Source organism: Vigna radiata, chromosome 7 (assembly GCF_000741045.1).
Source record: "Vigna radiata var. radiata cultivar VC1973A chromosome 7, Vradiata_ver6, whole genome shotgun sequence".
NCBI lineage: Eukaryota > Viridiplantae > Streptophyta > Magnoliopsida > Fabales > Fabaceae > Vigna > Vigna radiata.
This window is the reverse complement of record NC_028357.1, coordinates 8,486,677-8,500,672: the sequence shown is the minus strand read 5'-3', so window position 1 is coordinate 8,500,672 and position 13,996 is coordinate 8,486,677. Positions and strand designations below refer to the sequence as shown.

At 33.5% G+C, this 13,996-nt stretch overlaps 1 protein-coding gene across 2 annotated transcripts in view; it reads left to right on the top strand.

Annotated features, from left to right (window-relative positions):
* Nucleotides 1-10,587, top strand: part of LOC106769350 (anthocyanidin 3-O-glucosyltransferase 5-like) — a 28,399-nt gene extending 17,812 nt beyond the window's left edge. Inside the window, exon 2 of one of the 2 annotated variants that reach the window (XM_022783078.1) lies at nt 9,487-10,587. In XM_022783078.1, coding sequence (XP_022638799.1) covers nt 9,487-10,422 — 936 coding nt within the window. In that variant the 3' untranslated portion in view covers nt 10,423-10,587. Of the gene's footprint in view, nt 1-8,863 lie in introns of those variants that run through there. The other variant, XM_014654944.2, reaches the window with a different exon arrangement.
* Nucleotides 10,588-13,996: the final 3,409 nt, after the last annotated feature.

Sequence of the window (13,996 nt, the reverse complement as noted above, 5' to 3'; positions counted from 1 at the left end):
AATATATTAACTTATGTTTCTAATGTTTCAAATTTGTTTAGAGTTGTGGCTAGGACTAGAGGACAACAAATTGAAATTATATATCCTAAGGTTGGAATTCGTTGATCTTTAACTATTTATTTTCGTAGTCAAATTTAAACCATTTCATTTGACGAATTTCTTTCACATGTTTAGTGTAACAAGCAAAATGATTCTTAGGCATGTGGCTACTACATCATGTCATGGATGAAGACAATCATCCAAGCGAAAATCAAAGCATATAGGACTGAGGTGGAAATTTACATTTGAAAACCTTAAAAATATCAATAAACTTTTCACATTAAAATGAATATAATAGTAAAGTTTCCTTGATTTTGAAACGGTCAACACTACCTCCACATTGTCAGATGCCATAATAAACAAGATAAGAGTGGAATGGACAAAATATTTGAATAAACTGTGAATAGATGAATATTGTGAATATAATAGCATTTGCTTAGATTTTATTTTTACTTGTGAGACTTTTTGAATGGATGAATTGATGATGCATTGTTTAAAGTTTTAATAGATGAATACTATGAATATATGAATTGGTAAATTGGGTTCTTTTTGTTTTGATGATATCATTTGCATAATTTAGTTTTACTATTTAATTGGAATTGATGAATTGATGATAACATGGTTTAAATTAATTAATTCTATGAATATATGAATTGGAAAATTGGTTTCTGAATTTCAGGTTTGTTTAAATGAGCAAAAACGAACCAATTTTTTTTAAAAAAAAACACGGAATGTTAACATCAAACAATGCACTACTCGACGTTCATATATGAAGGTTAACGTTGAACTATGCATTGATCGACGTTTATATAATACAGTGGATTACCATAAAAATGTAACACTGGGCGAGCTTACATCTGGCTCAACGAGGGTAATGTCATGCATCAATAAGTTTGATGTTAAACTTACGTCCAACCCCTTATGTTCAACGTTAACTTTATGTCTAACACTCTAATAAATGACGTCACATCTTCCTTTAAATATAAATATTTATTCAAATTATAGACGTCACTCTTCGCTACATGACGTGTCTATAAACAAATAAATGACATTATTCAATGTACTTCGATGTCAACTTTATTTTTCATTACTCTTATAATTGACGCCAAATCTTCTTTTGAATATAAATATTTATTCAAATTATAGAGGTCGATATCTTTATTATTGGATGTGTCTATAAACAAAAAGTGACACCGTTCGATGTACTTCGACGTCAACTTTACGTCAAACCTCTTTCCAATTGACGTCAACTTCACATCTCCTCCCCTTACATTGGACGCCAAATCTTCCCTTAAATATAACTATTTATTCAGATACTAAACATCGCTTTCTTCATTCCTCAATGTGTATATAAAAGAGTAACATAGGCCTCTAGTATTCGACATCAAATTTACGTCTCCCGATATGACGTCAAACTCGAATGCATCATTAGCAACCCAAAATATTTGATGTTGTACGCCCTTTTGTACTAGTGCTAAGTCTGTGTTAACAAAGGGTTTCACCAAAGAACCTTGAGCTTAACCATGACTCATTCTCTGCCTCTTCAGAACGAAAGTTCGATTTAGAAGAACTTCAATGCATGTTATAAGGCTTCTAAAAATAGTTACCATTTCGAACTTTTCAACATAATCGAAAGAAGGTTTTCTGGAGATTGTTTACAATATTTGTATTATTTTAACTTCAGAACTCAGTAACGACACTATGGAGGATTGATGGCAACTCTAACTGTGATTCATCTATTCAATGAGAGAATGCAAAATTCAAATTCAAATTCAAACTCAAATTTATTTCCATCACCGTAACTCCTAAATATATAATGTTTTGAATGAAATTTAATGTCAATATTGCTACCACCTCTTTTCTTGTATTTGGTTTTAATAATATATATATATATATATTTCGGTAACCGATCGACTAAGGAGAATCTGGGACCAAAACAAGCAACCAACCAACGGTCAGACAAACACTAATTAGGAAAGGTAAATATCATTAATGGCCAATTAATATGTTTAATGGTCATATTAAATGCGAATATAAGATATTTATGAGTCATCGACAGGTCATATTGCACGAGAATATAGTATTAATGGGCAATTAACATGTATTATTGAATTTGATTGCCTAACTTAATGATTAATCAATGTGTTTGGCTACCACAAGTCTTATTGCTTGGCTACCACAAGCCTTATAAATATATTATTGACTTTCAGGTAAAATAACCTTGACCTATCCAAATAAAATATAGATCTCTTTATAAAACATATTTGACTTGAGCGTCGAAGTGTCTTTTACAGGTCAACCACCCATCAAAGGATTGTGTTCTCAAAAAATATTAAATGATCGAAAGAGAGCAGAGAAGGAAGAACGACTGACCTTCAGACCAATTCAACCGAAACATAAATGACGCCGTTTGTGGGAACGAGCAGCATCCCACTGAAACCGCGAGGAACCAACATCGCTACTTCGAATCAATACTAGGTTTTGCAACAAAAGCAAAAATTTTATAATAATTTCTAAATGCATGTCTTTTGTTTTGAGAACTTTCAGGAAGGTTGAGTATAACGTTCAACCTTGTCAAGAAGGTTACGACCAACGTTCAACCTTATCAGGTTCTAATGTCATCTCATTATAAAAATAAAATATTAAATATTTTATTTAACGCATATATTTGTGAGTAAACATATCATGCACAAGAAAAAGGTTCAAAACAACGTTCAACCTTATGAGGTTCTAATTGGATCTCATTTTAAAAATAAAATATTGAATATTTTATTTAAGTCATTTTTGTTAGTAAAAACCTGCACAAGAAGGTTCAGACCAACGTTCAACCTTATTAGTATGAATAAAGCCGAACAACTTCTATTCAATCGTTAGACGTGTTGCAATATTACAAAACCCAGGGAACGCCCTCTGAGAATCCATGGTCCTAAACCGAGCGGTGGGGAACGCTCCTCGTGAACTCCCACTCTCGTCATAAACCGAGTGGTAGGGAACGCTCCTTGTGAACTCCCACTCTCCTCATAAACCGAGCGGTGGGGAACGTTCCTTGTGAACTCCCACTCTCGTCATAAACCGAGCGGTGGGGAACACTTCTTGTGAATTCATACTCTCGTCCTAAACCGAGCGGTGGGGAACGCTCCTTCTGAACTCCCACTCTCGTCCTAAACCGAGCGGTGGCGAACACTCCTTGTGAGCTCCCATTCTTGTCCTAAACCGAGCGGTGGGGAAAGCTCCCTTGTGAACTCCCACTCTCGTCCTAAACTAAGCGGTGGGGAACACTCGACGTGAACTCCCACTCTCGTCATAAACCGAGTGGTGGGGAACGCTCTTTATGAACTCCAATTCTCGTCCTAAACCGAGCGGTGGGGAACGCTCCTTGTGAACTCCCACTCTCGTCATAAATCGAGCGGTGAGAAACTCTCACTCTCATCCAAATCCGTCCGACATATTTAAACCCCTTTGCACTTGCAAAACAGTTGCTCGGGGCTTGGGGGGCTTAATGTACTATACCCCGGTGACCGATCGACTAATGAGAATCCAGAGCCAAAACAGGCAATCAACCGGCGGTCAGACAAACACTAATCAGGAAAGGTAAATATCATTAATGGCCAATTAATATGTTTAATGGCCATATTAAATGCAAATATACGCTATTTATGAGTGATCGATAGGTCATATTGCACGAGAATATGATATTAATGGACAATTAACAAGTATTATTGAATTTGATTATCTGACTTAATAATTAATCATTGTGCTTGGCTACCACAAGCCTTATTGTTTGGCTACCACAAGCCTTATAAATAACATTGATCTATCCTAATAAAATATAGACCTCTTTATAAAAGATATCTGACTTGAGTGTCAGAGTGTCTTTTACAAGTCAACCACCCATCGGAGGATTACGTTCTCAAAAGATAACCCAAGTATTATGATAACACCAAAATCACAGTTTTGATGCCTTCACCAAAAATTTACAATAATTGCAAAATATTAAACACACCAAATCATACCACAGAGACATTTAATATAATAATAAAATAATTAAAACACAACAAGACTTGAACCCATGACCACCCAACCATACCAGAAACTCTGATCATCTATGGTATATTTCACTTCAATAATACTTATATTTTGTTATTTCAACATGATATCTACGCCTACTACCTTTCTGGATAATTATTATTCTTAGGTCTTATAGTTTCCCCACCCAAAATTTTTTGTCCTTAAAAATTACACTTATGAAAAACCATACACCATGCATAAATTTATCAACTTCCCAAAAAACTTAAGACAACATATCATATTATCATGTCAATATGGCATAATAAAATATTTTTACTTCGACAATTATCTAATAATCCCAAATTAAATTACACTTTAAAATAAAAATTATATTATTTAATATGATATTATCTCGAATATAATTTTCTAAAAACTAGTATAATATTAGCTATTATAAAACAAATTACGTAACATATTCAAGTTTTATAAACTAATATAATTTTCTAAAAACTAGTATAATATTAGCTATTATAAAACAAAGTACGTAACATATTCAAGTTTTATAAACTATTTATAAACTTCATTGGTATCAAAATTTATCATATAAATACTTATCTCAATAAAATAATATTTAATTATTATAAGAATTGGAGTTTAAGATTAACTCAATTTCATAAAACCGATTTGTAAGATAAATTTTGTATTTTTTTTATATATTATAAATTGATTTTATCTTTAGTTGATATAGGACTTTCAATACAAATATTAATTTATATATTACATTTTATAAAACAACATATATTTGCATATAACATTCCGCACTCTCGTACTTGTAAAATCCAATATGGAGATTTCAATTCTTATAAAGTAAAATAAACACAAATACATAAGTATTAAATCGAAGTTGTCTTTAAAAAAATTGCACACGATCAATTCATGATATTTTCCCATGATTATGCTTCACAAATATACATTTTAAAACACCTAATATTTGACCGCTAAGAAAAACTAAAACATATAAATGACTTTTATCCGAACAAACGCTCACATGTTATCAAATAAAATAATAACATTTAATATTATTTTACACCAATCCAAAATTTAAGAGAACATTTTTATAAAATTTCTGCGAATACTTAAAACAAAACCCTCACCATAAATGTAAAACTTGATTATGTGATATGGCAGTTGTTCATAAAAACCTGAAATTTAATGTAATAGCATTAAGCAAAAATATCCACACAATCAATTTTTATACTACCACCATAACTAATAAAACAAATTCACTAAGCACCAATGTCAATGTGCAAATTATAGTCACATCCAACCACAATTGCCAACAACTCTTAAACTTGTTAACTCATAATTTTATTATTAATTTATATAAAATCATTAACACGCTTAAACACTAATTCATTCACCAAAATTTTATTTCTAAGCCTCTATTTATTATCCAGTTTCCTTTGACATAAAAATCAACAACTCAAAATTTTAATTTACCACAATCTACTTGTCACATATAACTTCATCCATTAAAATTATTTTTCATAAACCCAAATCAAATTACATAAACCCAAACACATATACTAGTGCAATAAAAAAAAAAAAAAACATCATTTATTTTCGCTTATATGCAACAGTCATGAATCAAGGTATATATAAACAAGTAAAAAAAAAATAGACTTTTAGCCTAAGTTCAAAACCGAGACAAGAAGCAATAATCTTTTTCCTCGATTAAAATGGAACTGAGATGGTAGAGAATGTTTCATATATATATATATATATATATATATATATATATATATATAAATGAAATGATCTAAGTTCGAATACACTACACATTAGTTTCAAACAAACACACCAAAATCATACCACACAAATAATTAATATACTAAATTATATTATTTTTCTGGGTCTTGCATAATATATTAAAATAGTACAAATATGACTAATGTTAGAGTGAGATACATCTATATTTATTTGATACACATTATAAAGATAAAATTGTTATAAAAAACGATTTTTTGTATTTTAAAAAAAAAGAAGATAATAAGATAACATGTTACTCCCACTCAAATGACAATTACGTGGATTGTGGATTTTCTTCCGAATCCAATTCTTCATAAAAATATTCTTTGACATACTTAAAATTTTTATTATCTTTTTTCTGGATAAAATACAAAAATTTATGTTTTTATGTCTATTTTATCCTTATATTCTATATCAGGTCCTTGTATTCTATATCAGGTGAATGTAAAAATGTATCATGTTATACCATTACACATTGTCCATATAACCTCATCCGCAGCCGACTTCACAAATCTCCTCCACACAACTTGAAAATCTCCGTTTGCAATAAGGTCCCCTTTCGGTGAAAAATGAGAATAATTAATGTAGAAATTTATTGTTTTGAACTAAAGTCGAAAAGAAAAGAGATATATTGAATCAGGCCACCAATAATAGTTCACTGAGCTCTCTATATATCTATCTAGAACTCTAGTTCACCACGTCTCATACCATGTTTTCGAATGCATGCCGTAAATGATATCACCAAATTCATGTAAATTTAATCCAGCAAATAACTTTCGCTTGCTTCATCATCTTCATGTTGTAGTTTTCCGATTCAGTTAAACAGTTTCTTCTCATAACAGCTTCATGGAGACGCCAAACTCACCCACGTGGTTCTCGTGGTTCTCGTCCCTGTCATTGAGTTGGCCAAGCGCTTTGTCCTTCTTCACAACTTCAAAGTGACACTTATACTCATTTGATAATAATAATAAATATTAATAAAATGTAAAATAAAATAGTTGTATAATATATCAAAGTAATAAGAAATATGTCTAATAATAGGAGTGAGATACATTGCTTGATATATGTATTATAAAAGTTAAATGGTTACAAAAAAAAAATAAACTTTTATATTTAAAAATGAAAAAAATAGAATCATACAAATTTAAAGCGAATGTAAAACATACGTGTTTGTCGTTTCTAAAAAAATATAGAAAAATATTCTTTTTCATACATTAATATTTTACATTCATTTAATATTATCTGATCTTACTTTTTACTCTATTTTTATTTTAAAAAATTAAAAATTTGTACTTTTATGAACATTTTACTTTTATGTATTTGTCAAAATAAATTTAAAAGTATATCATATTATCATTACTCACCCATTTGAATGGCAATTACATGGTTGTTCTTTCATGTCCAATTGTCCATATAACCTCATCTGCAGTCAACTTGACAAATCTCAACACAATTTATCTATGTTTTTAATAAAAAAAAATATTCTTTAACACATCTAAATTTTTACACTCATTCGACGTTATTCTTACTTTTTACTCTTTTCTTTTTTGAAAAGTATAAAGGTTTACACTTTTATGACCATTTTACTCTTGTATTTTGTGTCAAATGAATAATATAAAAGTAGTACCATTACTCTTTTCAATATGGTCCCCTTTCATGGAAGAATTAGAAGAGTAGAAAAGTAATAGTATCATAACATACTTTTACTGTCATTTGACATAAAATACAAGAGTAAAATGGTCATAAAATGTAAACTTTTGTATTTTTTAAAGAAAAAAATGTAAAAAAATAAATAAGGATAATATAAAAGATTTAGGTGTGGGAAATAATATTTTTGATAGGAGAAATATCGAAATTTATTGTTTTGAACTAAAGTCGAAAAGAGAAAAACAAATATATTGAATCAATTATAATAATTAGTTTTAAATTGTAATAATTAATCTTTATTAGCTAAATTTTCCCTTTATTTAGTTTAATTATTAGTGTTAAATATCAATTATTATAATTGATATTGTAATAATTTAATTTGGTGGAATTTATTTCCTTTTAACTCTTTCTAATTAAGTTATCAATTTGTATATTTATTCTATTGTAATCCAATAATCAAATCAAATTCATCCAAAATACTTTTCTATAGAGCGTCAAAATAAGTCACAACCCGCGAGTCAACCGGCTCACCACGAGTTCGGGTCGGATTGGGTTTGAAAAAACTGGATTTTTTTTATGTGGGTCAGATTTCAACCCGGCTCATTTAAACCCAGCTCATGTGAGTTGAACCCGTGGTGGGCTGAGTTGGCCCGCCAACCCAGCTACCTAATTTTATTTTTTTAATTTATTATTTTATTTATGAAATCCTAAAAAATAAAATACTCTCTTTCACTCACTGTGTATACCAAAAAAGTGACCTCTCCTCTCACAAATCACTCTCACATAACTTGCTCTTATTTACGGTGTTGTCACTCTTACTTCTTGACTGAAATCCTTCAAAGAATAGTTTTTTTTGTATGTTTTTTTTTGTTTTTGGATGACATTTGGATTATATTGTACTTTTTATTATTATTTTGAATTGTATTCAGTTTAACATTATTTATTGGGAGTGAAATTTGTTTAAATTTAAATATAGAAAGTTTGTAATTTTTTTATTTAAAAAACCTCTAATTAAATGGGTTAGTGAGTCAACTTATTTATCCACCAACTCGTGGTGGGTCGAGTCGGGTTTTTTCTGACTCGCTAATAAATGAGCCTGGTTAGGTTGACTTACTAAGTGACAAACCTGTGGTGGACCGGGCCGGGTCGAGCCGGGTTATCCATTCTAAATTATAATAATTGATATTAAATTGGTAGAATTTATTCTTTTAACTCTTTCCAACCAATTAAGTTAATTTATATATTTATATTATTCTAATCCAAATGATGAAATAAAATTCATCCAAAATACTCAGCCCACCAATAATAGTATATAAATCTATCTAGAACTCTACTTCACTACGTCTCATACCATGTTTTCTAATGCATTCCGTAAATGATATCACCATATTCATATAACTGTAACCCAGCAAATAGCTTCTACTATGCTTGCTTCATCATCTTCATATTGTAGTTTTCCGATTCAGTTAAATAGTTTCTTCTCATAACAGCTTCATGGAGACGCCAAAACTCACCCACGTGGTTCTCGTTTCAAGTCCAGGTCTGGGCCATCTCATCTCTGTTATTGAGCTTGCCAAGCGCTTTGTCCATTTCCACAACTTCAAAGTGACAGTTATCGCCGTGACTTCCCAAACTTCACCAGCCGAAGCGCAGATCCTCAACTCAGTCCTCACACCGTCTCTCTGCCACCTCATTGATATTCCTTCACCAGACATCAATGCCCTCGTTTCCAAAAACGATGCCGTGTTCACTCGCCTCTGCGTCTTGATGAGTGAAGCCAAACTCGCCATCCGGTCAATTCTTTCCGAAATTACCCCTCGCCCTTCCGCAGTCATCGTTGATATTTTCAGCACCGAGACCATACCCATAGCCAGAGAACTCGATATTCTCTGCTACGTCTTCTGTGCAACACACGCTTGGATACACGCGTTGGGTATCTATTCGCCGGTTCTGGATGAACTGGTAGAGGGACAATACGTGGACCAAACGGAACCGATCAAAATTCCAGGCTGCAAACCGGTTCGACCGGAGAACGTGTTGGAACCCATGCAGGACCGGAACGACAGACAGTATACGGAGTATCTGAAAATAGGAAAAGGGATCCTGCAAAGCGACGGCGTTTTGGTGAACACGTGGGAGGAGCTTCAACGTGAAGAGCTTGAAGCGCTGAGGGAAGGAGGTTCGTTAAGTGAAGCGCTAAATATGAAGATTCCTGTGTACGCTGTGGGACCTCTCGTGAGGGAGCCCGAGTTAGAAACCAATTCNTCAACTGAGTCGCTGGTGACGTGGCTCGACCAACAACCGAGTGAGTCGGTGGTTTACGTGTCGTTTGGCAGCGGAGGAACGATGTCATCTGAGCAAATGAAGGAGCTGGCTTGGGGGTTGGAACTGAGTGAACAGAGATTTGTTTGGGTGGTACGCNCGCCCATTGAAGGAATTGCTGACGCGGCGTTTTTCACCACTGGGAGTAGCGGGATAGATGAGGTGGGGAAGCATTTGCCGGAAGGGTTTGTTTCGAGGACTCGCGAAGTGGGCCTGCTGGTTCCCGAGTGGGCCCAACAAGTGACTATACTAGGTCATCGTTCTATTGGAGGTTTTCTTTCACACTGTGGATGGGGCTCTACGCTGGAAAGTATAACAAACGGTGTTCCGTTGATCGCNTGGCCGTTGTACGCCGAGCAAAGGATGAATGCGGCGCTGGTGACGGAGGAGCTGGGCGTGGCGGTTCGGCCCAGGGTGTTGCCGACGAAGAAGGTGGTGCGTAGGGAGGAGATAGCAGAAATGGTGAGGAAGGTTATTGAGGGCAATNGCGTGAGAGAGAGAGTGAAAGAGGTGCAGCAAAGTGCAATGAAGGCTTTGTCTAAGGGTGGGTCGTCCCTCNTTGCACTGTCTCAACTCGCGAATAAAATTTCAGGTTGAAGAGATGTTTATGGGGCCATTCTCTTAATGAAAGTAGTAATTATAATGAATGGAAAATTACAAGTTCTGTATTCTGTTGTAATAGTTGAAAATATGATAATTAATGGCTTNTGTTGTTTGTTAGAAGAAGTGGTGTTAATTAACTAAATAATCTGTTTTGACGAAGTCCTTTTTACTCCTTATTTTGCTTATTGGAATCTCATGCTAAGAACGTAAGAGATTGTTATAGTTGAAAGAAAGAAGTTCTGTTTTGTGTGACTCCACTCTAGTCGAAGTATGATGGAAGATTCCTGAAGCTTATATGGGTTATGGTTTATAGCCAATCTCAGAATATCTTCTCTTCTTTTTATAACCTCATGTTACTATTTGTATAAAAATAATTTCACTAGAGTGTGTTAATCATCAATTGAAATTTGCTATTTTTTTATTTTTTAATTAAATTTGAAAAATAAACTAACTCACTACCTCTACTTTTTTTTAGTTGTTAGTTTTCCTTTTCCATAATTATGGGGAAAAATATATTTCACTTTTTGTTATTTAGATACTATGTAATTAAACTTATTGTTACTGTGAATTTTCTCTTTTCGAAATTAAATAAAGCTTTACATTTTCGTGTTATACCAAATGATAATGTAATATATGCAAATAAAAAAATGACTTTTTTTTTTAAGAATATAGTTTATAAAATATATATGCACAGGAATCTGAGTCGGGACATATTGAGTTGAAAAACCATTAAGAAAAACAGAAAGAAAAGAATCCCTTTTGGAAGTGCCTTTGTATTTTACTTCTAAGCTCTTATATCTTTCATGCGTATATGCAGCCAAAACCTACTATGTAGCTGTTTTTCCAGTATACAATATCGTTCACGTATGTGTATAGACTAAATAGTTGCAACCTATGTAGTCTTATAGTAGGATATTTTAGCAATGTTTATAAATGTCTTTCTAGTTTTCCTTCAAATAGTAGAATGAAAGCGGGACAAGTGATAAAATTTTTAAAAACGTAAAATGGAAAACTAAATTTAATACATCGTTACAATTAAAGAAAAATACACTTTAATTCCAATCCAATGGAACAATATGACATTTGTTGGCTATTTACACGTCTGGGATAGCCAATAACCGATGTCTAGACGTTAATCCCCAGTATCCGACGTGTACATGTTCAACTTATTTATGAAAATGTCACCAGTCAATTTTTACGTTAGATATTATGTGATCCGACATTTAAGAAATGATATTAAAAATCTTTTCTACACTAATAAAATAATAACACGTTCACATAAAATAAAAAAAATACAAACAACAATCAAACATTTAACCAATAACTCATAATAAGAAACTGTAATTATTTATTCTATGTACTTCTATAATATTTATTTTTTTCTTATTTTAATTAATGAGACCTACGTCGACCATCTTTATAGATACTTACTTTTTTTAAATCTTACGTAATGATTCACTTTACACTTTTTTATGTATTTTTTTACTTAATTAAACCCTTGTTAAATAGAGTTAATATAGTCTCTTAAATTAAATTAAAGTTAAAATCATTTAGAAATGGTCACGTGTTAATATAATACTTATATTTCTTTTAATATCAACAAATAAGCATGAATACATGTAAAATAAATGTCTTTTTGAGTTATGTTTATGATGGAAGACCTTTTCATCTTCCCGACATGGGTCTAATCTCATAGAGCGGCCATAACCTAGATTTCTAAGGACACAGCTATTTTCTATCCAAAATTTTAGGGATAATTTATCAGTGAAAGAACTGGAGATGTCGTTAACATCTCGCGATGTCCAATCATAATTCATGACATCGGCATTGAGTTCAGCATGGTCGTCTACTGCGACACCATCGTGAACTAAAACCCTACTACCGTGAAGAATGGTGGAAATACCTACCTGGTCTACAACAGGAGGCCTATCAGATGAACTGGTTGGCACCTCTTGCCCCCTTTCTTCCACCACTGACGACGGACAACCTAGGCCAAGGGAAGAACTCATGTTTACCTGAGAAAATGGAGTCACTTGGAGAAATGGGAAAGGGAAAATTCCGATGAAGCAAGACTGAGAAGAAAGATGATAGGGTACTCTGGAATTCGAAATGCAGGGGAAATGGAAATGACGGTTGCAAACCGTCAGAAAAACCCTCAGTCGTTGGATCGAAATGATCTGACGGTCACGTGATCTTGACTCCTCAACTACTCGCAAGGCGTGAAAAGTTAATGATGACTTGGAATTTAAGCGACGCGCTTCAAAACACTGCGTTGCAGGAACCATTTAAGATGCCTCCGAACGACTGAACGACCGGTTTACTGGGGTTACTCATGACTTTAACCGATCGGCATACCAAGATTACTCGTAGCATGAAATGATCGGTGTAACGAGATTACTCATCGCATAAAACAGTCGGTCGGTTGAGATTACTCGTTGCTTAAAACGATCAGTCTAATGAGATTACACGTCAGCCAAACTAATTGATCCCTCACACTTTAAGTCCTGCATTCAATCGCTGATAAAGCCCAGCTCTTCATTTGGACTTGGGGGGATGATGTACGATATGCTATTTGGGCCGAACGGTTACGACTAGTAACCGAACGGTCCAAAAGATTAGTGGGCCTTGATCATAAATGATGGGTCATTATTATTGGGCCGACAACCCATCATTTAGATATAATCCATCGCATTTATATCTTAACAAATATTATATCAGAAAAGATCTGAACAATCGGATATTGAGGTATAGTTGTTTATATTATATTCTGTTTATATTTGATAATAATCTATATATACAGAGCTGGAAGCCAGGTACGCTCTCTCTTATGCTATTTTACTCTACAGTATACTTGTGATTCTTCACCTAATTCATTATGAATTAGCTGAGTGATTCCACTCTACATTCTCATATTGAGAATCCTTAGCCTTGCACTCAAGGCTCTTCACTACTATACCCTAACTTGGGCGTCGGAGTGCCAGCAGGTACCTCCCCCTCCGGTCAAAGATTGGAGATTTCCGGAAAGTTGAAGATTGAAGGAGAGCGGACGTTCAATTCACGAGAGAAGGTGCACCAATCTACTTAATCAAGCAGCACAAAGCGGAAGTGTCACAGGTCAGTTCTTTCGGTCCCAGAAATTCACACCGAAACACTTATATTTCTTTTAATACTTTTTCAGTTTTTTTTTTGAGTTTTTATTATTTATTTTTATTTATTTTTTCTTCTGTCTCATTTCCTTTTTTCCCTTTTCTTCTACAAACCCTCTAATCTCCCAACATTCAAACACCAATTGCGAAGCAACAATAGATCTGATTTTGGCGAACCTTAATGAGCAGAGACATCGTTGGTGTTGTTGCACCTACACTACCATGTTTCAAACGTGAAAAGCTAAATCACCACCAACAACCACCCTGACTCCACCTCCAAGCCTAAGCACCACCACCAGTCATTGTGGATCTCCCTCTTCACAGCCATTTATGTGAGATCAAGGACTAGAGTCACCTTGTCTATTCGCCGCAGCCACCACTTCGTTGCCACATATGCGAAGGTCAAGGACTAGAGTCAAGTT